Here is a 27,056-nt window from a genome sequence, read left to right as displayed (position 1 = left end):
ATGGACTGTAGCCTATCAGGCTCCTCCGTCCATGGGATTTTCCAGGCAAGAGTGCTGGAGTGGATTGCCATTTCTTTCTCCAGGGGATCTTCCTGACCCAGGAATCAAACCCAGGTCTCCCACATTGCAGGCAGACGCTTTACCATCTGAGCCACCAGCGAAGCCCTAGTGACTTCCGTTGCCAATCATCTCTGCTAACCAATCTAATCTACCTTCTTAGGTGTTATCTTGGGTTACTTCTGATTCACTATTACTGACCACTCCCTCCTTGAACTTTCCTCCTGTGGCTCTCATGGAGCCTATGATTTTACAATGAATGCTCTTTCTCAAATGCCTCCACTGGATCACCCAGCTTCCTCCTTTTGATCCTTAAATGTTGGTATTCCCCAGAGTTCCAGTTTTGACCATTTTCTCATTTTTTTTTTTCATGTATCTTTGTACAAACCATTCAACACCACAGATTAAACCACCTCTTTCATGTTAATAACTCCCAAACAGACCAGACTTCTTCCTGAGCGCCACTCACATTTCTCACAGCTGATCATGATCCATGAACTGACCCACGGAACCACAGATACCTCCTTTCTCTCACCTTGCTGCATTCAATCCATTATCAATCCCTGTGTAGTATAATACAACTGCACCCACTTCTCTTCATCCTCTCTTCCACCATCCTAATTCAAGCCATCATCATCTCTTAGAATATGAAAAACCTAACAGACTCTATTCTTAATCTCCTCTGTATTCTCCAAAAGAATAAAGCTTTAAAAATTAAACTCCTTTAAAAAAAAATTCAAGGATGTCCATAATATACAGAATAAAATTCACACTTCAGATCGCCAAGGTCCAGCCCCACCTGGCCCCTGACTACTACTCTTCCCTCATCTTGCACCACTCTCCTCCTCGCTCATACTCAGCCACAGGCCTTCTGTCATTTCCTTCCACTTCCTCATCACACTGTCTCCTATCTTGTGCCTTTGCAACTGTTCACCGTACCCAGAATACTCTTCCCTCTTATATGTTAACTGCTTTTACCAGTTCACCTGATCTGAAGTAGACTCCCCTGCCACCTTTATTTTCTAACTTTGCATTTAATGTTTCTTTCACAACATGTATTCCAATTTACATTCTGGAAGTCCTCTTCCAAACAGGAAGGAGAAAGGTGCTATCTTCTCCCTTTCCTCTCACTTGCTGACCAGAATGGATATATAATAGCAGGAGCTCAAGCAACTCAATAAGTATTTGTTGTTGAAATGAACTATTAACTGAACCTGGTGGGTGAATTCTTTCACCACTAACATGCATAACTATCAACTTCATTGTTATACAACATAGTGTAACACTCTTAAATTAGACTCTATTTTATTTGAACTATTCCTTCATTCTTCATGACTTGTCAGAAAGCTTTCTAAAGAAAAAGAACTCGCAGTTTGGCAAGCTGACAGAGATATATGGATAAGCTTCAAAGACCTCAGTGATCTTTACAGCATGAATTAGTTCCACTTCTATACTACGGGTAGACTTTGTATGCTCATTTTCCAGCAGCATGAATAAGCCATAATACAGAGTGTAATTAATCAGAATGTCCCCAAGGTTATGTGAGTCAGTAATAAAGCAACAATAAAGTCAGAACATTACATATTAAGAAGCCAGTTATAAAAGAAATTTTAATAAAATGATCACTATTAACAACTGGTCAACAAGCTGCTTATTGGACTGCTTTCAATAAATGCTTCTTGAATTAAACTACAAGTACTGAAAAGAGATAAAAAGTAATATCTTCCCTCTTAAAGGGAAGATAAAGATCTAAGAACTCTAATGAAGAGTTCTAATGAGCTCCATGATCTAGATTAGATCTAAGATTTGATGATCTAAGAAATCTGAGAATATAAGATAACACCACTAGATAAGAAATAAGTATTTAATGAGTATTGGAACAGAGCTGCTGTGTAGATAGTGAGTGGGGTGAGTTCTTTTCTAGCTGAAGTGGCCTGGCTTCACACAGGAGTAACATTTAGTACAGTGCTACTCAAGGAACACAGGATTCCTCAAGGATGGAAAGATTTCAGTACCGAGAATGGCAGTGTCTGGTAGGCAAAGGTTAAAGAAAAAGAGGCCCCAAAGCAAACAGCATGCATGCTAAGTCATGGCAGTCGTGTCTGACTCTGTGCGACCCCATAGACGGCAGCCCACTAGGCTCCTCTGTCCCTGGGATTCTCCAGGCAAGAACACTGGAGTGGGTTGCCATTTCCTTCTCCAACGCATGAAAGTGAAAAGTGAAAGTGAAGTCGCTCAGTCATGTCTTACTCTTCGCGACCCCATGGACTGCAGCCTACCAGGCTCCTCCACCCATGGGATTTTCCAGGCAAGAGTACTGGAGTGGGGTGCCATTGCAAACAGCAGACAGAGCCAATTTGGCAGCAGTGTGAAGACCAACTGAAGTGGGAATGATTATGAAGAAGGTACTTGGAGTTTTAAATTAGACTAGTTCAGATTAGGAAGTGTGAACTTGATCCCTCAGGGAACAAGTTTCTTTCTTTTTTCTTTTTTTCTATTAAAACTTTTTTTTTTCCTACTATGAAACAATATTGTTTGGTCAGTTGGTCACATTTGTGTTCTAACTCTTTTTTTTTAAACTTATTTTTTATTGAAGTACAGTTGAATTACAATGTTAATTACTGCTATACAGCAAAGTGACTCAATCATACATATATGTATATTCTTTTCATATTCTTTTCTGCTATGGTTTATCACAGGATACTGAATATAATTCCCTATTCTATACAGTAGGACCCTTGCTGTTTATCCATTTTATATATATATCAGTTTGCATCTGTTAATTCCAAACTCCTAATCCAACCCCTTCCCACCTCCCTCCACCTTGGCAACTACCAGTCTATTCTCTATGTCTTTGATTCTATTTCTGTTTCATAGATAGTTTCATTTGTGTTGAATCCAGATATAAGTGATATCATATGGTACTTGTCTTTCTGACTTAATAGGACAATCTCTAGTTTCATCATGTTGCTGCAAATAGTATTATTTCATTATTTTTTATGGCTGAGTAGTATTCCACTGCATGTATACATCATATCTTCTTTACCCATTCACCTGTCAATGGACACGGTTGTTTCCACGCCTTGGCTATTGTGAATAGCGCTGCTATGAACACAGGGGTGCTTGTATCTTTTTGAATTATAACTTTGTCCAGATGTATGCCCAGAAGTGAGATTGCTGGATCACATGGTAATTCTATTTTTAGTTTTCTGTGGAATTTCCATACTGCTGTCCACAGTGATTGCACCAATTTACATTCCCACCAACAATGTAGGAGGGGGAACAAGTTTCTAAGTGGAAAATGACATTTGAAAAATAAATTTGGAGTCAGAATACAGGATAAATTTCAGGAATGGAGAGATTAGAGACAGAAAATTAAGAAATTTTATTATTATGCCTGAATTATTGTAATAAAGGCATAAACTATGTATACAGAAGCAGTAAGAAGGATGTGTGCAATTTGTGAAATGGTAAAATAAGACTTAACTGTTAAGTAGAGATTAGATGAACTTTATCCTCTCCTAAAAGATTATTACTTCTAATATACACCTCAATCATTTGGTTTAAAAACCTATACAATTTTCCTTGCCCCTCACTCCCTAGAGTTCTCTTTCTCAGACATTTGCTGTTTTCTGCCTCCCATCCCCCAGACTGGCTTTTCCAACCACATAATATATTCCAGCCAAAACAAAGGACTATATTTACTAGTTCGCTAGACACACCAGGAAATTCCCAAACCAATGACTTTGTTCACGCTATGTCTTCTTTAACATCCTCTCCCCATTCTATGTATCCAAAGTCTAGACATTATTCACATCCGAGGTCAATGCTACTTTTCCTATCTAGCTCTCCCAGAAGCCCCAACTCAGAGCAAGCATTGCCTCCCAATACTCTTCATTTTCCTCTAAAACACTCTTTTCAAAAAGCTTACACTTGTTCCTTATTTCTTCTGACAAACTGTAATCTCCATGGCAGACACACCCAATTTATTTCCTCCTCCTTTCATACGTAATTGAAGATCTTAATAAATAATACATGGCAACAGTAAAGATCTTGATAAATAATATATGGCAATTATATACAGCTAAAAGCACAGACTCTGAAGACAGCCTGTTTGAGTTTGAATCTTAATGCTGCCATTTATTAGCTATGCGACCATGGGCAAGTTACTTAGTCTCTCTGTGCTTCAATATCTTTATGCATAATGTAGAGACAATAAAAGTAGATCCTGGAGAAGGAAATGCCAACCCACTCCAGCATTCTTGCCTGGGAAATCCCAAGGACAGGAAGTCTGGTGGGCTATAGTCTGTAGGGTTGCAAGGGTCGGACACGACTTAGCGACTAAACCACCACAGCAAGAGTAGATATTTCATAAAGCTGTCAGAGGAGTTGGCTTAGAATAGAATAAGTACTATAAAACTGTCTATTAAATACAGTGGAAAAATACTAAATATTCTGTGATAGGTGAGTGAAGCTTTATTTACAGAAAGCAAAATGTCAAAAGCAAAGCCAGTCTCTAGGTACAAAATAGGTATATACAGATTCTTCTTAAATCTATGTATGCCCTAAGGGTTGCTGCTGCTAAGTCGCGTCAGTCGTGTCCGACTCTGTGAGACTCCATAGGCGGCAGCCCACCAGGCCCCCCTGTCCCTGGGATTCTCCAGGCAAGAACACTGGAGTGGGTTGCCATTTCCTTCTCCAATGCATGAAAATGAAAAGTGAAAGTGAAGTCGCTCAGTCGTGTCCGACTCTTAGCGACCCCATGGACTCCAGCCATGGGATTTTCCAGGCGAGAGTACTGGAGTGGGGTGCCATTGCCTTCTCCGGCCCTAAGGGTTAGCTGTGCCCTTTTAAATCTTCCTTATATTAACAACGGTCTTGTTATGTCAAACAATTTAGTTTGACATTTCAACATTCTGAGAAAATATTTAGTTCAGCTTCCTGTGACAATAAGACACCCAATTGATCTTCTTGCCTCCAGTCTTACCCTCTTTATCCTTCCATGCTCACAGAGTATCTTTCTAAAATGCAGACCTAATGTTTTCCCACTGCTGCAAATCCCCTCCATTCTACCTCCCTTAGGATAAAGTTTAAAATCCTTAGAGTCTCATACACATTATCCAAAATGGCCCCTGCCTCGTCTTCAGAATCATCTCTCAACACTTTTTACCATGAAACCTAATCACCTGGCCACACCTCAAAGACTTTTTGTATGTCATTCCTCTGCTAGAACATCTCTCCATTCGTTTGCTAGGACCACCATAACAAAATACCGATGGATAAAGAATCCACCTGCAAAGCAGGAGATGTGGGTTTGACCCCTGCATCAGCCAGACTCCTTGGTGGAGGAAATAGCAACGCACTCCAGTATTCTTGCCTGAAAAATCCCATGGACAGAAGGGCCTGGCGGGCTATATAGTCCACAGGGTCACAAAGAGTCAGACACGACTCAGCAACTAAGCACAAGCACAGGCTAGGTAGCTTAAACAACAGAAGTTTATTTGCTCACAGTTCTGGAGGCTAGAAGTCCAAGATCAAAGTACCAGCAAGACTGGCTTCTCCCGAGGCTTACATATGGCTGCCTTCTCGAAGTATCCTCACATGGTCTTTTTTCTATGTGCACATGTTCTCAATGTCTCTTTTGTGTCCAAAGTTCCTCTTTTATAAAGATACCAGTCAGAATGAATTATACCCTAAAGGTCTCATTTTAACTTAGTTACCTCTTCAAAGGCCCTATCTCTAAATATAGTCATATTCTGAGGTTATGGGGTCTAGGGCTTCAATTTACAAATTTTGGAGAAACACAACTGAGCCCACAATAAGGCCTTCTTTTCTTTGGTCAGGCTAATTCCTATTTGTTTTTCCAAGATTGGCCCAAGTCTTCCTATCCAGGCAGATTTCATTGCCCTGTCTCTGTGTTCCCACAGTACTTCTGTGTGCTGCTCACTCATAAACACACTATCCCAATTGTCTCTTTCCTTCTTCAGATTGTATTCCTTAAGAGCAGAGAATAAATCTCTAGCACTTAGCACAGTATCTATCCCATTGAAGAGATTTATTAAAGATTTGATTATTTAGGGAACACAGAAGAAAGAATATGAGCTTTGAATAAAGGCAAGCATGAGTTCAAATCCTGGTTCTAATATGCACCTATGATTTTAAACTGGAGAAGGCAATGGCAACCCACTCCAGTGTTCTTGCCTGGAAAATCCCAGGGACGGGGGAGACTGGTAGGCTGCCATCTATGGGGTCACACAGAGTCGGACACAACTGAAGCAACTTAGCAGCAGCAGCAGCATGATTTTAAACAAGTCATTAAATGTTGATCTTCAATTCTACATAAGGTACTTATAAAGATAAATGACTTAATTATAATATAAGCATCCATTTTTTAGGGTTGGTAGAATGAGTGAGTGAAGTTGCTCAGTCATGTCCAACTCTTTGCGACCCCGTGGACTGTAGCCTACCAGGCTCTTCTGTCCATGGGATTTTCCAGACAAGAACACCCGACTGGGATGCCATCTCCTTCTCCAGGAGATCTTCCCAACCCAGGGATTGAACCTGGGTCTCCTGCATTGTAGGCAGAATGCTTTACCATCTGAGCCACCAGGGAAGCTGGTGGTACATAGTAGATGCTCGCTAAACATTAGAGTACAGATTCTGGGATTGCCTGGGTTTGAGACCCAATTTCCCCACTTAGTAGCTGAATGACCTTGGGTATGTTAACTTCCCCTCTGCTTCAGTTGCTTATCTAAATAAACATTTCTCACTGCTAATGTGGGGATGTTTACTATTATATGATCACTTAAGATCTGAACAAAAATGGCTGGATATCATGAGTAATTTAGTTCCTTCAATTATAAAGTTATTTTAAATGTGAATATTACTTAAATGCCTCAGACTTCTTACCAACCACATAGCATAGTAACTAAAGAGGTTCAAAAACTGTTATGGATAATATAAGTAAAGATCAAAATAAACATTAAATAATAAATTTTCATGTGTCTCATTCCTTATTTTGGTGTTTAAACATCCTGAGTATTGAAGTAAAAATCTTATCAAGTTTTTCTACTCTCTGTGACTACGGATGTTAATCATTTGTAGTAGAGAATACTACTTCTTGGCTCAAATTTTCAATTTCAGAACCACTAAACCTTTGAACTAGAAAGGCCAATCCCATCATGGCTTACCTAAGTAAACAGGTGGATTTGTAATGGGCTCTTAGGGTCTTAATGAAAAGCTCTGTAAAGGACAGGCATTGCAAGCAGAGAGAACACCTGGTTCACAAGTACTAAAGCGGGGTCCATCTCTTATTCTAGATATTCAAGGTATGTAGTAGGAACTAGTATTAGAAAATAATGCTGGAAAATGCTTTTTAATCATCCAACCTTTAAGGTCAGCAATAGGTAAAAGTTATCTGACCTATAACTTTGAAGTAAGGCAGATCTAGGTATGAATCTCCACTTGTTACATAAGCACAGTTTTAGAGCCTTAGATTATGCAAGGGGGTTATTATAGTGATTAACTGATCAAATGCACATAGAGCTCATAACTGAGATGCCTGGCTGACTGGGAGGTACCTAGCCACACAGTGACCCCATGGACTGTAACCTGCCAGGCTCCTCTGTTCATGGAACTCTCCAGGCAAGAATACTGGAGTGAGTATCCATTCCCTTCTCCAGGGGAATTCTTCCTGATCCAGGAATCAAACCCAGGTCTCCTGCATTGCAGGCAGATTCTTTACCATCTAAGCCACCAGGGAAGGCCCAATAGTGATTAATCGATCAAATGTATGGAGAGCTTATAACTGATATGCCTGGCTGATTGAGAGTAATCAAATGTTTGTCTTTCTCACACCTGTAATCATATGAATAAACACCTGTAAAATATCTTAAAACCATCTTTCACGTAGTATGTATTTGCTGAGTGTCTGAGGCTTACTGAAAATGACTTAATTTTAAAAACAGAAAGCTGGCCAGTGCTTTCCCCAGCCACCCAGGCAGCCTTCCAGCTAGAGCCCCCGCCTCCACATCTCCTCCAGAAATTGAGACCCGATCATCCTGCTCACTCTGCAGCAAGAAATCCAGACTTTCAGGGAGAGGAGGGAACATCAAACAGAAAGTCTGCAAGGACATAGTCTCATCAGGAAAAACTCTCCCCAAACTGCAGAGCCTCAAGTCAGGGGGTAGGGGGTGTGGGATGGAAGAGGCTCCTCTGGTCAGCTGGGTGAGGTGAAGAAGGTAGGTGGGACTTCCAAGTTCCGGAAACACCTTGGAATCTTCCCCAAGAGCTGTCAACAGGTCTCCCCTTCACACAGACTGCTGCTGCTGCTGCTAAGTCGCTTCAGTTGTGTCCGACTCTGTGCAACCCCATAGAAGGCAAGCCACCAGGCTTCCCTGTCCCTGGGATTCTCCAGGCAAGAACACTGGAGTGGATTGCCATGTCCTTCTCCAATGCATGAAAGTGAAAAGTGAAAGTGAAGTCGCTCAGTCGTGTCCGACTCTTAGCGACCCCATGGACTGCAGCCTACCAGGCTCCTCCATCCATGGGATTTTTCAGGCAAGAGTACTTTAGTGGGGTGCCATTGCCTTCTCCGTCACGTAGACAGAAGTCAACAAAAAAGAAACCTGCCTGATTAGAAGATAAAACAACAGAAAGCTGGGATAACGGCCGAGATAAACAAGTGTCTTCATCCCTGCCCATTCTCCTCACCAGTGTCTTTCACAATTTCTTCCCAAGTATCACCACACCAGCAGTAACATGCTATCTGGAGATCACTGTAGCTCAGACTTCCAACTCTATAGCAAAGATTAGAAGGCCAGGGGAAAAAAATCACTGAAATAGATAAAACAAAACTGGAAGAATTCATTTCCTTTCTTACCCTATAGTCCATTATCGCTTGATGAATTTCCAGTGAAAAGTTAGTTTTCGACGCAGAAACTGCAGGCTTCAATAAAAGGTCCTTGGGCAAGTAACTGAGTTCACGACAATTATAATAACCTAGAAATCTTTTAAGTGTTTAGGAGACTACCTTTACTCTGGTACTAAAAGGACGTCGGTTAATATCCATTATACGCTTCAAACTGAAGGCAAGCGTCTTTCTTTTAAAAGACGTGCGGTGTCTGGCTCAAAATCAATCTCAAGAAAAGCCCAACTCAACACAGAAAGAGCTCTTTTCCACACCCTCTCGTCTCACATCACAGATGGCAACCAAGGCTTGAGATTTAACATCCAGACACTAAAGCGGCTCATCGCTCAACGATGGGGCACCAGGTGGGTGCTGTCCGGCATAGGACGGGATGCTGCCAATCCTGAAAGGTGCAGCTGGTGTGAACCCCGAGGCCAGAGCCTAATGCCCATCACTTAGCACTTACACTTGGGAAACCACCCGCTTCCCATCGCGGGGCTGAGACAAGGGGAGGACCCAGTCCTCTGGTACCCCAATTCCGGAGTCCGCGCGTGACCTCCGAGGACCGGGAGAAGCGCGGGGCGGGGAAGCTCCTCCGCCTTCAAGGGAAGATGGCAAGGGCAAGTTCGGGTCGTAAACGGAAAGGTTACTCACAGGAATGACCTGGCGTCCTCTGTCCAACGCCCAAGCTCCCTCAGGGAAAAGTCTCCAACGAAGCGGCAGCTGGAGAGCAGCAGCCTGCGCGGCCGCCGCTGCCAAAAACTACCTGGGCGTGGCAGGGACGGGCGGGCAACTTCACAACATCATCATTCAGCGACTTCGGTTTTGCAGCGACGCCAGGTCAATGACAGCCCCCACACAATCGGGGAAGAGAGGAGGAGACCCATTCTCCCAGCAGCCTGCACGGCGCCAGCGCACGACCTGCTGGGAATTGTAGTTTCATCTCGGCCACGCCCCTTAATTCGAAGGCCACGCCCCTCCCTGCTAGCCCTGAAGCGGGAGGCGGGAGGCGGGAGGCGGGGCAGTGACCCTGGGGCCGGGGTGGGGCGAGTCCAGTCCCGGTGGGCTGCGGGGGTTTAGGGCAGAGTTCCAGGCCCACAGCCCCAGTCTGGGTCGCACCGCCCCCTTGGCTCCGCGGCCCGCGCTGGGAGCGGGCCTTGCGCTCTCGCTTTGCCCCTGGGCGGGCCGGGCGCCCAGGGCCCGCACCGCTGACCGCCTGAGGAGAACCGCTGGCCGTGGTCGCCGCCAGGGTAATGAGGGGAGGCCGGGCAGGGAGGGGAAGGGCTAGGGGCCGATCGCGAAGTGAGGGAGAGCAGCTTAGTCCGCGCGCGCATCGGGAAGCTCGAGGCTAGAACTCGCCGTCATACCTCCAGCCGGAGCCCGGGCGGCTGGCGGAGCCGTGGCGGGGGTCCGGCTTCGCATGAACAGCGGCCCCTGCGCCCCGCGCAGCTCCGGTTCTGCCCGGCGTCCCGGGCCGCGTGGCGGAGAGCACCTGCGTGTGGGTAGGCTGCGCTTGCTGGGGTCGGCGGCGCCAGGTGCGCGGGTCCGGCCGCCCGTGGTGCTCTCCCGGGTCCTGGCACCCCTATCCCTGCTCTCACTTTTGGCCGCACTCACCCACGCGTGGCGTTTCCAAACCCGAGACGCCCTCCGGCCCGGCTCCGTATGCCACCTTCTGCGAGTTCGCTACAAAGTCCCCTAAAGCAGGACTCGCAAGGAAGCTTTTATATAATTGAATGCAAGCTGTGTTTTCTCCTCGTTAGTTAAGTTCAGGGTTGTGTTTTTCCCTTGTGGATTTGTTGTGTCAAGCACCTTTTCCCTCAAAACGGGATTGGAATTTGTGACAGCGCGTACGTAGCAAAGAGCCTGGCCCACAGTAGGCGCTTAGTAAATATTTTTTGAAAGCTTGAGTCACGATGCTAAGTTTGGAAAATTCTACCGAGTTGTGCGTCGCTATAGTTAAGATTTTATGGGTTCCCAACATCGCTTTGAAAAGTACAGTAATTTTAAGGCTCCACAAAGATTTAAATCGGGCTTTTTTACATTCCCGGTAACAAGTGCCTCTGTTGGATGCTTAAATTAACTCAAAACCCGAGTTCTGTAATTTGCGCATTCTGATTGTTCCAGAAAGTGTTAACCTTTCAGATTAAAGTTTTCAGAGGAACCATTCTTCATTCATTCTTCATTCAGATGAAGTAATTCATTTGATCTGAATCACCTAGAATAAATTTATTTACAAAGCTTTTTCCTGATTAGCTTTTTAGATACAAGTATGAGCGATCACAGTGATGTACATGTGAATACATTCAGAAATACAAGTCTCAACTATGAATTTTTTCAAAAGATATTCATACCTAGTGAAAGCATGCAGGAGAAAATTATAACAGCAAATTTGCCCCCTCCCCCCGCCCTTACCGGGGACAACTGCTGCCTTGACCTCAAAATGTCTTATAAAATTATCTCTTAATAGTCTGTCACATCTAAAGCAAAATCCTCAGGGATTAAGCCCCGCACAGGGGCAACCCCTTTAGTACTAACAGTTTTCACAGATTGTGTCAGTTTCTTGTAAGTTTTCCTGAAAAAATAGATAATGTAGTTGGAGAAGGCAATGGCAACCCACTCCAGTACTCTTGCCTGGAAAATCCCATGGACGGAGGAGCCTTGAAGGCTGCAGTCCATGGGGTTGCTGAGGGTCAGACAGGACTGAGCGACTTCACTTTCACTTTTCATTTTCATGCGTTGGAGAAGGAAATAGCAACCCACTCCAGTGTTCTTGCCTGGAGAATCCAAGGGAAGGGGGAGCCTGGTGGGCTGCCGTCTATGGGGTCGCACAGAGTCAGACACGACTGAAGTGACTTAGCAGCAGCAGTAGCAGATAATGTAGTTAAAATTTTTTTTTGTTTAAGAAAGAACTTACTATTATTATGTGGAAAAAACAGGAAACAATCATGAGAACTAGGAAATTCAGTTAATCACCACATCTCTAATCTTGGTTTGTGGGAATGTATGCTGCAAGTGGCCTGGACCTTGTTTGCCTGGGTCACTACTGAGTGTCCCCAGTGCCCAACACAGCACCTGACCCATGACAGCCATTCATTAAACACTATGGTAAGAATACTTGATTGTTTCAGATAGCAGTGTAATTACTTTCTGCATGTGAATGGTTTCTTCATTTACTTGGATTTTTTTTAGATTACTAGAAGTGAGGATTTTATAGGATCAAAAGGTATCAATGTTTTCATAGTTATCAAAACATTGCCAACTTGCTTTCAAATGAGCCCTACCATTTGGTACTGCCACCAGTAATAACTGAGTGTACCTTTCAGAGCATCTTCTTAAGCTCTTATATGGATACAGTATTTGGTAATTCTAAGCACTTTCAGATGAAGCAATTCTTTTTATCTGAACCACCTGGAAAGTGGGCAAGGCAGGTATTGCATTATCCCTTTTGTAACACAGCAAACATCAGTGCCTTATTTTTATGATAATGAATGGCAGGAGACAAAAATAATCAAACCCTGTCAGGTCCCCCCCAACACACACCCATTCTTTACCTTTGGTCTGTAGTGAATATCATGAACAAATTGACTTCTTTCCTTAACAGTAAAATTAGATTCTGGTCTATAATTTCTGTGGTTTACAAAATCTTTTTCTTTGCCATTTGTTCAGATGTTTGCAGATGCCTTGATCAAACTTGGGAATTTCATTAAAATGAAATAATGAGTCACAATTTAGGTGAAAGAGAAATTGGGTAGGTGTAAGGTAATACCTCGCACTAGGAAATTTATAACATTGCCACCCTTTTTAAGCAGAAAGATATGGGAATTTTGGCAGTGCTTTTGTAGCTTCCTGAATGTAAATGTAGTAAGTTACTATTTTAAACCTCTGCATCTGTTGGAGTCTTCATAAACTATTGAGATTAATATGCCATCAGTGAAAGTGGACAGGAATTATTTGTATAATAATCAGTATATTTTCGTATTTGTCAATAAATTCCAAGAAGAATGGAAATGAGAACTAAGATCATAAGTTAAAAAAATTCAACCTACAGAAAATATTTTCACATTAAAACTGAAAAAAAATTTTTGTAAACATATGGCAAGAAGAAAATGTTATTAATTCCAAGTCTGTTACTAATCCTGATTCTTTCCCAAATTTGCTGATCAGTGACCCTAAATGATTTAATAGGTAACGAATTGATAAGGAAGCTTTGGAAGATTCAGAGTTTGCTTATAAGTAGAACCATTGGAAATTCTTGGGCATCATTTGTAGTAAAAGTAGGTCCAAAATTGCCTTTTTGTATTGTTTTTACATTTTGCTTAGGGTTCTTTGAAAGAAGTAGTACAGATAAGGAAGAACAGATGCAGGTAATCAAGGCTTTGGAAATATTCAGAACCTCCTTTCAACTGCACTTTGCCTTTGTGATGGAAATCTGTGAAAGGGAAAGTCGCTCAGTCACGTCAGGCTCTTTGCGATCCCATGGACTATATAGTCCATGGAATTCTCCAGGCCAGAGTACTGTAGTGGGTAGCCTTTCCCTTCTCCAGGGGATCTTCCCAACCCAGGGATTGAACCCAGGTCTCCTGCATTGCTGGTGGATTCTTTACCAGCTGGGCCACCAGAGATGCCCAAGAATACTGGAGTGGGTAATATCTGATATCTCTTGTGATATCAGAACCGAAATGGCGTTCGGTAAACAGAAATGCTCTTTAAGAACACCTTTCAGAAATGTCAGTAGTCCTTGTGTCAGAGAACAGCTGCCCAAATAGTGGTGGGTTTTGGCAACTAGATCTTTAAGGAATTGTTATGTAAATATGTTATTTTGCTTCTGTTTTTTATACTAGGATATTTCACTGTCTTGAAGATTAAAGCAGAAATCTTCTTTGGAATAGATGGATTTTTGTTACTTTCTGTGAACTAAAGCGATTCAATGTCTCTTTTGGTAAGTTTTTATAAATGTGAATCTAATTTTGTATCAACAGAGTAGTTAGATATGATATTAGTGTAAAGCCATAAGAGAAGGAGTACTCTGATGCAATGTTCTTAGGCTCTGAGATGTTATTTTGATCTGAATGACTTCTGGTCTTTAAACATAAGTTAAATTCTCACTGAGTTTTTGTCTCTTTAAAAAAGAGCTTCTCCTATACTTTTCTGATATACTTCCTCTATTCCTTTGTCCCATACACACTTTTTCTCATACATTTACTATCCTTACGTATTCCTCTTCCATCCAGCCTTATTCTTTAAATCTTTCAGAAATCCCTTTTTACAAATTTCCATTTGACTAAAGGTAAGCAAAATAGTATGAAAAATAAGCCCCTTGACTTAGCAAGACAAAATACATTTAGATCAATGTATAATATGATATATAGATACTAACTTGGTTTTTGTTTATATGAAGTCCATGGTATCTAGTCTAGATTAAGTAGTTTTAGGACTTTCATTGTGTCATATAAAATATAATACTTTATTTGAATATTTAAATTATTAAAGCAGTAATCTTTTAAAAAGTGGTGGGTGCATATGTAATTTTCAAATACTTTAATATATTATATCTCTCTTAGTCTTCAAAATTGTTAGTGATTGTCAGGGCAGGTGGTATAATCCTCATTTAGAGTTTGGCCTAAGATTGCAAAGAATTAGAGGCAAGGATCAAACTCATATCTGCCAATTCACTCCATCAGTTGCCAAATCTGAGAGCCAGCACTATGAAGTTAGACTATATTGTAGGTTATTTGGAAAATATAGAATGCATTCACTTTGTGTTTAAAGTAAAGTTTATCTACCTAAAAGGGGAGCTTTATATATCTGGAAAATACATTGAGGTGAAATATTACCTCATTTTTCTAAAGCAGGATCTGCAAACTTTTTCTTTAGAGAGCCAGGTAGGATTTGTGGGCCAGGTATATATAGGGCCAGGTATGATCTATATATCTATATACCCTATATATAGATCACTGCTTTAATAATTTAAATATTAAAATAAAGTATTATATTCTATATAAGACACAATGAAAGTCCTAAAACTGCTTAATCTAGACTAGATACTATGGACTTCGTGTAAACAAAAACCAAGTTAGTATCTATATATCTATATACCCTATATATCTATATAAGGCCAGGTATGATCTCCATTAAATTACTCTTCTGTTATCAAAGCAGCCATAGGCAATATGAGTTAAATGCAAATAAAGGTATCTGTGTTTCTGTAAAACTTTACACACTTAAACAGGTGGTGGGTCAGATTTGATTCATGGACCATAGTTTCTGCTGTAAAGGATTATCTAAGATTTAACAATTTATGTCAGTTTGTAGGTTGGATGAGATGTAAAGGGGCATTTGATAGATGAAAATCCTGAGATTCGAAGGGCTATGTGGTTGCCCAGGTTTCCAAATTTGGGGGGAAAGACATCTTATTTAATCTATTATTTCATAATTATGGATTTTTTGGGAAAAACAGAATTTGATAGTGGGTCATTTATATTTGTTCAGTTTGTTGATAATTTTAGTTTATATTCTTCTTGCAATGATGAAATATTTAGACTCTTTTGAATCAAAACCTTCATGCTTTCTCCTCAATGAGATATTTGTGCAACTCAGATAAAGTTAATGAAGGATTCTTCCCTGTTCAAAGTTTACTGTCTGTTTGACAGGTAGGAAATAGTGTTTTCAAAGGAGCAGCAAGTAACAAAATTCCACACTCTTAGAAAAAAAGCAGGTGTTCAGCATAAACCATGTTGTTTGCACAAACAGTTTAGGCACCATGATCCATTCTTATCAAGGAATGGTGGGAACCCTCCCAAAATCCGAGTTGCTAGATACCAGCCAAGTGTCAGCCTTGTAATCAGGCCTTTCCAAGAGAGCAGTTTTAGGTCTGCTATGTTAACCCCTTTTCACACAAAGTATTAGTGATTATTGTGAAAGATTCAGGGTAAATGTTGGAAAATATATTTAAGTACCAAATAACATATAAATGACCTAACTGGTGATTATTTTTTATATGAACAACAATAGTATCTTCAAAAACTGTTTTATTATAAATTTTTTCACCCTACACAAACCAATAGAAATTTGCAAAGGAAATGATTCTACAGCTAGCTAGACACTCTTAGATCCTGTTGTTCAGGGGAAAATTTTACATAAAATGGTAGGGATCTATTTAAGAGTATTGTAGTAAGATTGATAACATATACATACTATAGGAATTAAATTTAATCAGTAATTTAGACTAACTGGGAAAATTATTAGTTTGATTAGTGAGAAATTATGGCATATTTTTAGAGAAAGGAAGTTTGATTAAGTAAGTGACTAAAACCATTAAGTAGACATGGATGGATTTATCTTAAAGACTCAGTTGATGTTATACTTTAGTAGTGAAAAGTGAAAGTGTTAGTCACTCAATCTGACTCTGACTCAGTCACTCAGTCTGACTCAGTCATTCGTGTCTGACTCTTTGTGACTGCATGGACTGTAGCCCACCAGGCTCCTCTGTGCATGGAATTCTCCAAGCAAGAATACTGGAGTGGGTAGCCTTTCCCCACTGCAAGGGATCTTCAGGACCCAGGAATCAAACCCAAGTCTCCCGTATTACAGGCATATTCTTTACTGTCTGAGCCACCAGGGGCCCAATTATACATTAATGTTCATATAAAAATGAATGTTCATGAGATGCTTGACATTAATTAAAAATCTCTTTCATATAGCTTGTTTATACTTTTTGGGGGGCATATTTTCTTCCTAAATAATGTAACATCAGCTTCACATTGCTAGCATGTTTAGGTGTTACATTTCTTTATTGACAGTATGTGATAATGGAACCTTGAGTTAAAATACAGGAAAATGTAACTTGTGATAATGGAACTAAGTCTCTTAATTTGATTTGAGTTGGTTAGAAATCTTTATCACTTTATAAAACAACATTGGTTCCAAATATATGTGGTTTAAATATAGATAAACATGGTTCCTACACCTGAGGGAAAAAATCTGAGGATCAAGATAAAATGATATGAGTACAACGAAATAATCTCTAGCTAAATACTCAGAAGAAAACTGCAAAGATGATGAAAAAGTTAAATATTAGCACCTGCAGTAAGAATGAATTGATATTACCTCCAGGGTAGAGAGCAAGAGTCAGAGATAGCACCAAGTAACACCAAAGCAGATATGAAGTTTGTCTTCTGCATACCCAGCTGCTTTTCCCTTCTCCCCCCATATGAATCCTGGCTCCAGTTCAGGCTCCTGCATGTTGCCCTTTCTCTCTGTTCCTCACTCTAGTCAACAAACTTTTTTGTATCCATGTGCCACCCTTACAGTATTTTTGATTTTTCACTTATTTAATATATTTCTGACTTTACAGGATTGTTTCTGCACTTCACGAACACAAGTTGAATCACTCAGACCTGAAAAACAGTCTGAAACCAGTACGCATCAAAATTTGGTAAGAAAATGGTTGAGTACAAATGTTCTTCTGCCTCCTGTAATGCCATTTTATAGAACATAATTCTTGGTTCTCCTTTACCTCTTTTTCTTTTCTTCTTATTCTTTTTTCTTCCTCTACTTAAGCTGTTCTCCAGAAGTCTATAATTGATCTCTGCTCTTCTGCCTAAACAGACTCTCCCTGAGCAGTCTCACAGGCTCCTGTGGTTTCAGTTGCTCATATTTCAGATTGTCCAGAGGTACCTAAGGTTATCCTTCAGGTTGATAGGGGACCCGGTGATCAGGCAGGACTGATGATTCTCAAATTTTTACCTGCAACTTTGACTCTTTCTTGAGTATCAGATATGTCTATAGAATACCTCTGGCTAGAGTTTTCAAAGCTATCTCTATAGCAAATTGAGTAAAACCTTAATCTTCTCTCAGACCTCACTGACCTATTGAATTTCCAGCTTTGGCAAATGAAAATCCATCTGCTAAATCACCCTCACTGGGAACTTTGTAGTTATCCTCACACTGCCTCTTCCTTTGCCCTCACATCTAGTTATATACCAAGTCTCTGAAATGCCCATGAGTCCATCCCCTCCTTCACCTGATCACTGTTACTACTCAAATCTCATCATCTCTCACCTGGACTATTGTAGGTAAACTCATTGCTTGTAGTTTCCTAGTCATACGTATAACCTCTTATGGTCTCTCACTTAGGTCAGTATTCAACAGTTACCTGAACAGGCCTGTTTGTGCCACTTTCCAGCTTTAAAATTGCCATTGATTTCCTAAATACTATTGGATAGAGCCTAAATTTCTTAATGTGGTATAAGGACTTTTAATGGTGTGGAATATGTCTGATTTCTGAGTTTCATTTATTACTACTGAGTCTTAGCACATACTTTTATTTCTGCTTGAAATACCCTTCTCGATTTTCTGCCTCTAAAATTCTTCCTCTTGCTTAAAGAGTTGGCTCAAACATCACATCTGAAGCCTTTGCTCTTGTATCTTTAATTCTGTTATGCTCCTACAGATCTTAGACATCCTCATAAAAAGGCATTTACTATATTAATCTCAGAATGATTGATGCATATGTCTCTCCACATGAGCCCCCCAAAATAGGCATCCTGTCTTCTTTATCATCCCTGGGTAATAACATTAAATAATATTTAAAGAAACATGCTGATAAATAAATGTTTCTCTGGGATCTTCCACCTTTAATCTCTAAATCTTTATTTTATAATTATTTCTATAAAATAGAACCCGCCTTGCAAATACCTTAGTCCTACAAAATAGAGTAATCTTAGTTAGTTTTGTTTATAAATTTATCCTGATCTTATCTTCAGTTGTCATCATTTTTGTCATTTCACTTTTTACTTACTTTTAAGTCTTCTAGTTACATACCCTTTTGTACAATAGAATACAGTATCCAGTCCTAGTTTTCATTCAAGTATTACCCTTCAGACTGAGGTAGAGTTTAGAAAGTAAAGTATCTGTTGTTGGCTCTTTGCTGTTACCAAGAGAGAGGCCTAGAATTCAGGAAACTTCCACAAGTGCTGCCTTTTTTTTTTTTTCCCCCCAGCAGGGGCGAGAAGTAGGGGAAATATTGTGGTAGGATACAAACAACATAAAATTTACCATCTTAACCATTTTTAAGTATATAGTTCAGTGGCATCAAATAATTCATAATATTGTACAAGCATCACTGCTCTTCATCTCCATAACTCCCCACCTCTTGGAAACCACAATTCTACTTTCTGTCTCTGATATTTGACTACTCTAAGTACCAGTATAAGTACTGTATTTATTATTTTCTGACTGAGAATTTTCAGTTAGCATAATATCCACAAGGTTCATTGGTATTGCAGCATATTGCAGAATTTCCTTAATCTTTAAGGTTGAATACTTCTTCATTATATGTGTACACTATATTTTGCTTCTTCATTTATTTGCTGTTGAAAACGGGTTGCTTCCACATTGCAGCTATTGTGAAGAATGGTGCTTCTATGAACATCAGTATACAAATCTCTTTGAGATTGTAATTTCAGTTCTTTTAGGTACATACCCAGAAGTGAAATTGCTGGATCATATGGTAATTCTATTTAAATTTATTGAGGAGCCACCGTACTGTTTTCCACAGTAGCTGTACCATTTTACCTTCCCACCCATAAGAGTTCCAGTTTCTCTACATTCTCTCCAAAACTCAGTATTTTCTGCTTTTTGATAACAGCCATTGTAAAGGATGGGAGTTGGTATCTCATGGTAGTTTTGATTTATATTTGCCTAATAAACTGTGGGAAATTCTGAAAGAGATGGGAGTACCAGATCACCTGACCTGCCTCTTGAGAAACCTATATTCAGGTCAGGAAGCAACAGTTAGAACTGAACATGAACAACATTGTCTTTGAAAGGAGGTAGGAAAAAATATAAAAGATAAAAAGAGAGACAAAAGAGGTAGGGATGGAGATCCGTTCCGGGAAGGAAGTCTTAAAAAAAGAGAGAAGTTTCCAAACACCAGGAAACACTCTCACTGTGTTTCCTGTGGAGAGCCTTGGGACCTCAGAGGGCAACATAACCGGGAGGAAAAATAAATAATTAAAACCCACAGATTCCGTGCCCAACGGTAACTCCCAGCAGAGAAGCAACTCAGATGCCTGCATCCACCACTAGCAAGTGGGGGCTGGGCAGGGAAGTGCGGGCTGCATTGCTTAGAGTAAGGACTGGGCCTGAATGCCCCGAGGGCAATCTGAGGGAAGTAACTTGAGATAACAAACCAGACTGTGGGATAGCTATCCCATGAAAAGCCCTAACCTAAGACACTACCAGGCCCTCTCACACAACAAAGGACTGAGCAGAGCTAGCCGGCTGCAGACCGGCCCATCCCCCACTGGAGACAGGCAGGTGAGGGCAGCCAGAGCCAGAAGGGGGCAATTGCGGCCACAGAGAGGCATCATCTACCAAACTGCAAGCAGGCTTCGTTGCTAACCAAGACTTCTTGGGATTCTGGATGGTCGAATTGCCTGAGAAGGTGCACCGGTTGTACACCCAGAAAACCAAGCGGCAGGGATGGGGGAGGCGATAAGTCGCAGCAACCATGCTTGCCAAACACCTGGTCACCTGAGCTGCTCGGATGTGGGAAGGGCACAAAACGCAGGCCCAACTGAGTCTGTGCATTTGAGGAGTACCCGAGCACCTGAACCTGAGCGGCTTACACCTGGGAAGTGCATACAACCCAGGGCCGGCCTCAGACAGTTTCCCAGCAGAGCAACCTAGAGCCTAAGCAGTGTAGACAGGGAAAGCACACACGCCATGAGCGGGGGCAAACCCAGTGTGGCTGAGACACTGCAAGCACATGCCAGGGTTATTTGTTTGCAGTGTTCCTCCCTCCCCACAGCACGACTGAACAAGGAAGCCTAAAAAAAGTGTCCACCACCGCCCCCTTGTGTCAGGGCGGAAATTAGACACTGAAGAGACCAGCAAACAGAAGAAGCTAAAACAGAGGGAACCACCTTGGAAGTGAAAGATGGAGAAGTCTTGAGGCTACTGTAAGAATAAGACTGAAAACCAGAAGCAGGTGGCTTAAGTCCAAATCCTGAGAACACCAGAGAACTCCTGACTCCAGGGAACATTAATTGATAGGACCTCATCAAACACCTCCATACCTACACTGAAACCAAGTACCACCCACGGGCCAACAAGTTCCAGAGCAAGACATACCACACAAATTCTCCAGCAACATGGGGACATACCCCTGAGCTTCAATATAAAGGCTCCGCAAAGTCACTCCAAACCCATTGACATCTCATAACTCATTACTGGACACTTCATTGCACTCCAGAGAGAAGAAATCCAGCTGCACCCACCAGAACACCCACACAAGCTTCCCTAACCGGGAAATCTTGACAAGCCACCCATCCAACCCCACCCACAGCAAGGAAACTCCACAATAAAGAGAACTACACAAACTTCCAGAATACAGAAAGGCCACCCCAAACACAGCAATATAAACAAGATGAAGAGGCAGAGAAATACCCAGCAGGTAAAGGAACAGGATAAATGCCCACCAAACCAAAGGAAGAGATAGGGAATCTACCTGATAAAGAATTCTGAATAATGATAGTGAAAATGATCCAAAATCTTGAAAACAAAACGGAGTTACAGATAAATTGCCTAGAGACAAGGATTGAGAAGATGCAAGAAAGGTTTAACAAGGACCTAGAAGAAATAAAAAAGAGTCAATGTATAATGAATAATGCAATAAATGAATTCAAAAACACTCTGGAGGGAACCACCAGTAGAATAACGGAGGCAGAAGATAGGATAAGTGAGATTTCAGAAGATAGAATGGTAGAAATAAATGAAACAGAGAGGAAAAAAGAAGAACGAATTAAAAGAAATGAGGACAATCTCAGAGACCTCTGGGACAATGTTAAATACCCCAACATTTGTATCATAGAGGTACCAGAAGAATAAGACAAAAAGAAAGACCATCAGAAAATACTTCAGGAGATAATAGTTGAAAACATCCCTGAAATGGGGAAGGAAATAATCACCCAAGTCCAAGAAACCCAGAGAGTCGCAAACAGGAGAAAGCCAAGGCAAAACACCCCAAGACACATATTAATCAAATTAACAAAGATCAGACACAAAGAACAAATATTAAAAGCAGCAAGGGAAAAACAACAAATAACACACAAGGGGATTCCCATAAGGATAACAGCTGATCTTTCAATAGAAACTCTTCAGGCCAGGAGGGAATGGCAGGACATACTTAAAGTGATGAAAGAAAATAACCTAGAGCCCAGATTACTGTACCCAGCAAGGATCTCATTCAAATATGAAGGAGAAATCAAAAGCTTTACAGACAAGCAAAAGCTCAGAGAATTCAGCACCACCAAAGTAAAGTAGCTCTCCAACAAATGCTAAAGGATCTTCTCTAGACAGGAAACACAAAAAGGGTGTATAAACTCGAACCCAAAACAATAAAGTAAATGGCAATGGGATCATACTTATCAATAATTACCTTAAATGTAAATGGGTTGAATGCTCCAACCAAAAGACAAAGACTGGCTGAATGGATACAAAAATAGGACATATATAGCAGTCCATATGAGGTGATGGAATTCCAGTTGAGCTATTTCAAGTCCTGAAAGATGATGCTGTGAAAGTGCTGAACTCAATATGCCAGCAAATTTGGAAAACTCAGCAGTGGCCACAGGAATGGAAAAGGTCAGTTTTCATTCCAATCCCAAAGAAAGGCAATGCCAAAGAATGCTCAAACTACCACACAATTGCACTCATCTCACACGCTAGTAAAGTAATGCTCAAAATTCTCCAAGCCAGGCTTCAGCAATATGTGAACCGTGAACTTCCAGATGTTCAAGCTGGTTTTAGAAAAGGCAGAGCAACCAGAGATCAAATTGCCAACATCTGCTGGATCATTGAAAAAGCAAGAGAGTTCCAGAAAAACATCTATTTCTGCTTTATTGACTATGCCAAAGCCTTTGACTGTGTGGATCACAAGAAACTGTGGAAAATTCTGAAAGAGATGGGAATACCAGACCGCCTGACGTGCCTCTTGAGAAACCTATATGCAGGTCAGGAAGCAACAGTTAGAACTGGACATGGAACAACAGAATGATTCCAAATAGGAAATGGAGTTCGTCAAGGCTGTATATTGTCACCCTAATTATTTAACTTATATGCAGAGTACCTCATGAGAAACGCTGGGCTGGAAGAAGCACAAGCTGGAATCAAGATTGCCAGGAGAAATATCAATAACCTCAGATATGCAGATGACAACACCCTTATGGCAGAAAGTGAAGAGGAACTAAAGAGCCTCTTGAAGAAGTGAAAGTGGAGAGTGAAAAAGTTGGCTTAAAGCTCAACATTCAGAAAACTAAGATCATGGCATCTCGTCCCATCACTTCATGGGAAATTGATGGGGAGACAATGTCAGACTTTATTTTTTGGGGCTCCAAAATCACTGCAGATGGTGACTGCAGCCATGAAATTAAAAGACGCTTAATCCTTGGAAGAAAAGTTATGACCAACCTAGATAGCATATTGAAAAGCAGAAACATTACTTTGCCAACAAAGATCCATCTAGTCAAGGCTATGGTTTTTCCAGTGGTCATGTATGAATGTGAGAGTTAGACTGTGAAGAAAGCTGAGCGCCGAAGAATTGATGCTTTTGAACTGTGGTGTTGGAGAAGACTCTTGAGAGTCCCTTGGACTGCAAGGAGATCCAACCAGTCCATTCTGAAGGAGATCAGCCCTGGGATTTCTTTGGAAGGACTGATGCTGAAGCTGAAACTCCAGTACTTTGGCCACCTCATGCGAAGAGTTGACTCATTGGAAAAGACTCTGATGCTGGGAGGAATTGGGGGCAGGAGGAGAAGGGGATGACAGAGGATGAGATGGTTGGATGGCATCACTGACTCGATGGACGTGAGTCTGAGTGAACTCTGGGAGTTGGTGATGGACAGGGAGGCCTGGTGTGCTGCGATTCATGGGGTCGCAAAGAGTCGGACACGACTGAGCAACTGAATTGAACTGAACTGATATATGTTGTCTGTATATAGGGGTCTTGAGAGACCCACGTCAAAATAAGGGACACATACAGACTGAAAGTGAAGGGCTGGAAAAAGATATTCCACGCAAATAGAGACCAAAAAAAAGCAAGAGTAGCAATACTCATATCAGATAAAATAGACTTTAAAACAAAGGCTTGAAAAGAGATGAAGAAGAACACTACATAATGATCAAAGGATCAATCCAAGAGGAAGATATAACAATTATAAATATACATGCACCCAACATAGGAGCAGTGCAATATGTAAGACAAATGCTAACAAGTATGAAAGGGGAAATTAACAATAACACAATAATGGTGGGAGACTTTGATACCCCACTCACACCTATGGATATATCAACTAAACAGAAAATTAACAAGGAAACACAAACTTTAAAGGATACAATAGACCAGTTAGACCTAATTAATATCTATAAGACATTTCACCCCAAAACAATGAAATTCACCTTTTTCTCAAGTGCACACGGAAACTTCTCCAGGATAGATCACATCCTGGGCCATAAATCTAGCCTTCGTAAATTCAACAAAATTGAAATCATTCCAAGCATGTTTTCTGACCACAATGCAGTAAGATTAGATCTCAATTACAGGAGAAAAACTATTTAAATATTCCAACATATGGAGGCTGAACAACATGCTGCTGAATAACCAACAAATCACAGAAGAAATCAAAAAAGAAATCAAAGTATGCATAGAAACGAATGAAAATGAAAACAACCCAAAACCTGTGGGATACTGTAAAAGCAGTGCTAAGGGGAAGGTTCATAGCAATACAGGCATACCTCAAGAAACAAGAAAAAAGTCAAATGAATAACCTAACTCTACACCTAAAGCAACTAGAAAAGGAAGAAACAAAGAACCCCAGGGTTAGTAGAAGGAAAGAAATCTTTAAAATTAGGGCAGAAATAAATGCAAAAGAAGAAAAGAGACCATAGCAAAAATCAACAAAGCCAAAAGCTGGTTCTTTCAGAGGATAAATAAAATTGACAAACCATTAGCCAGACTCATCAAGAAACAAAGGGAGAAAAATCAAATCAATAAAATTAGAAATGAAAATGGAGAGATCACAACAGACAACACAGAAATACAAAGGCTCATAAGAGACTACTATCAACAATTATATGCCAATAAAATGGACAACTTGGAAGAAATGGACAAATTCTTGGAAAAGTACAACTTTCCAAAACTGAACCAGGAAGAAAGAAAATCTTAACAGACCCATCTCAAGCATGGAAATTGAAACTGTAATCAGAACTCTTCCAGCAAACAAAAGCCCAGGACCAGACGGCTTCACAGCTGAATTCTACCAAAAATTTAGAGAAGAGCTAACACCTATCCTAATCAAACTCTTCCAGAAAATTGCAGAGGAAGGTAAACTTTCAAACTCATTCATGAGGCCACTATCACCCTAATACCAAAACCTGACAAAGATGCCACAAAAAAAGAAAACTAGAGGCCAATATCACTGGTGAGCATAAATGCAAAAATCCTTAACAAAATTCTAGCAATCAGAATCCAACAACACATTAAAAAGATCGTACATCATGACCATGTAGGCTTTATCCCAGGGATGCAAGGATTCTTCAATATTGACAAATCAATCAATGTAATATACCACATTAACAAATTAAAAAATAAAAGCCATATGATTATCTCAATAGTTGCAGAGAAAGCCTTTTACAAAATTCAACACCCATTTATGATAAAAACCCTCCAGAAAGCAGGAATAGAAGGAACATACCTCAACATAATAAAAGCTATATATGACAAACCCACAGCAAACATTATCCTCAATGTTGAGGATAATCCTCAAAATTGAAAGCATTTCCCCTAAAGTCAGGAACAAGACAAGGGTGCCCACTCTCACCACTACTATTCAACATAGTTTTGGAAGTTTTGGCCACAGCAATCCGAGCAGAAAAAGAAATAAAAAGAATCCAAATTGGAAAAGAAGAAGTAAAACTCTCACTATTTGCAGATGACATGATCCTCTACATAGAAAACCCTAAAGACTCCACCAGAAAATCACTAGAGCTAATCAATGAATATAGTAAAGTTGCAGAATATGAAATCAACACACAGAAATCCCTTGCATTCCTATACACTGCTGCTGCTGCTGCTAAGTCGCTTGTGTCCGACTCTGTGCAACCCCATAGATGGCAGCCCACCAGGCTCTGCTGTCCCTGGGGTTCTCCAGGCAAGAACACTGGAGTGGGTTGCCATTTCCTTCTCCAGTGCATGAAAGAGAAAAGTGAAGGTGAAGTCGCTCAGTCGTGTCCGACTCCTAGTGACCCTGTGGACTGCAGCCTACCAGGCTCCTCCATCCATGGATTTTCCAGGCAAGAGTACTGGAGTGGGGTGCCATTGCCTTTTCCGTCCTATACACTAATAATGAGAAAATAGAGAAATTAAGGAAACAATTCCATTCACCATTGCAATGAAAAGAATAAAATACTTAGGAATATATCTACCTAAAGAAACAAAAGACCTATATATAGAAAACTATAAAACACTGGTGAAAGAAATCAAAGAGGACACTAATAGATGGAGAAATATACCGTGTTGATGGATCAGAAGAATCAATATAGTGAAAATGAGTATACTACCCAAAGCAATCTATAGATTCAATGTAATCCCTATCAAGCTACCAATGGTATTTTTTACAGAGCTAGAACAGATAATTTCACAATTTGTATGGAAATACAAAAAAACTCAAATAGCCAAAGCAATCTTGAGAAAGAAGAATGGAACTGGAGGAATCAACCTGCCTGACTTCAGGCTCTACTACAAAGTCACAGTCATCAAGACAGTATGGTAGTGGCACAAAGACAGAAATATAGATCAATGCAAGAAAATAGAAAGCCCAGAGATAAATCCACACACCTATGGACACCTTATCTTTGACAAAGGAGGCAAGAATATACAATGGAGAAAAGACAATCTCTTTAACAAGTGGTGCTGGGAAAACTGGTCAACAACTTTTAAAAGAATGAAACTAGAACACTTTCTAACACTATACACAAAAATAAACTCAAAATGGATTAAAGATCTATACATAAGACCAGAAACTATAAAACT

At 40.6% G+C, this 27,056-nt stretch overlaps 2 protein-coding genes across 4 annotated transcripts in view; one reads left to right on the top strand and one right to left on the bottom strand.

Moving 5' to 3' along the window:
* The window catches only part of TRAK2 (trafficking kinesin protein 2), a 71,131-nt gene extending 61,263 nt beyond the window's left edge, over nucleotides 1-9,868 (bottom strand). For 2 of the 3 annotated variants that reach the window (XM_070388160.1, XM_005904243.3), the window contains exon 1: nucleotides 9,620-9,867. The gene's annotated coding sequence lies outside the window, so the exon portion shown is untranslated. Of the gene's footprint in view, nucleotides 1-9,619 lie in introns of all 3 variants that reach the window. The other variant, XM_070388175.1, reaches the window with a different exon arrangement.
* A 109-nt stretch (nucleotides 9,869-9,977) lies between these two features.
* The window catches only part of STRADB (STE20 related adaptor beta), a 31,538-nt gene continuing 14,459 nt past the window's right edge, over nucleotides 9,978-27,056 (top strand). The window contains exons 1-3 of the mRNA XM_005904244.2: nucleotides 9,978-10,215; nucleotides 13,807-13,904; nucleotides 17,319-17,399. Of these exons, the coding sequence (XP_005904306.1) occupies nucleotides 13,893-13,904; nucleotides 17,319-17,399 (93 nt within the window). The 5' untranslated portion in view covers nucleotides 9,978-10,215; nucleotides 13,807-13,892. The remainder of the gene's footprint in view (nucleotides 10,216-13,806; nucleotides 13,905-17,318; nucleotides 17,400-27,056) is intronic.

This window comes from Bos mutus, chromosome 2 (genome assembly GCF_027580195.1).
Source record: "Bos mutus isolate GX-2022 chromosome 2, NWIPB_WYAK_1.1, whole genome shotgun sequence".
Taxonomy (NCBI): domain Eukaryota; kingdom Metazoa; phylum Chordata; class Mammalia; order Artiodactyla; family Bovidae; genus Bos; species Bos mutus.
Note: the sequence above shows the minus strand (reverse complement) of the source record. Positions and strands in the feature narration are given on the sequence as shown.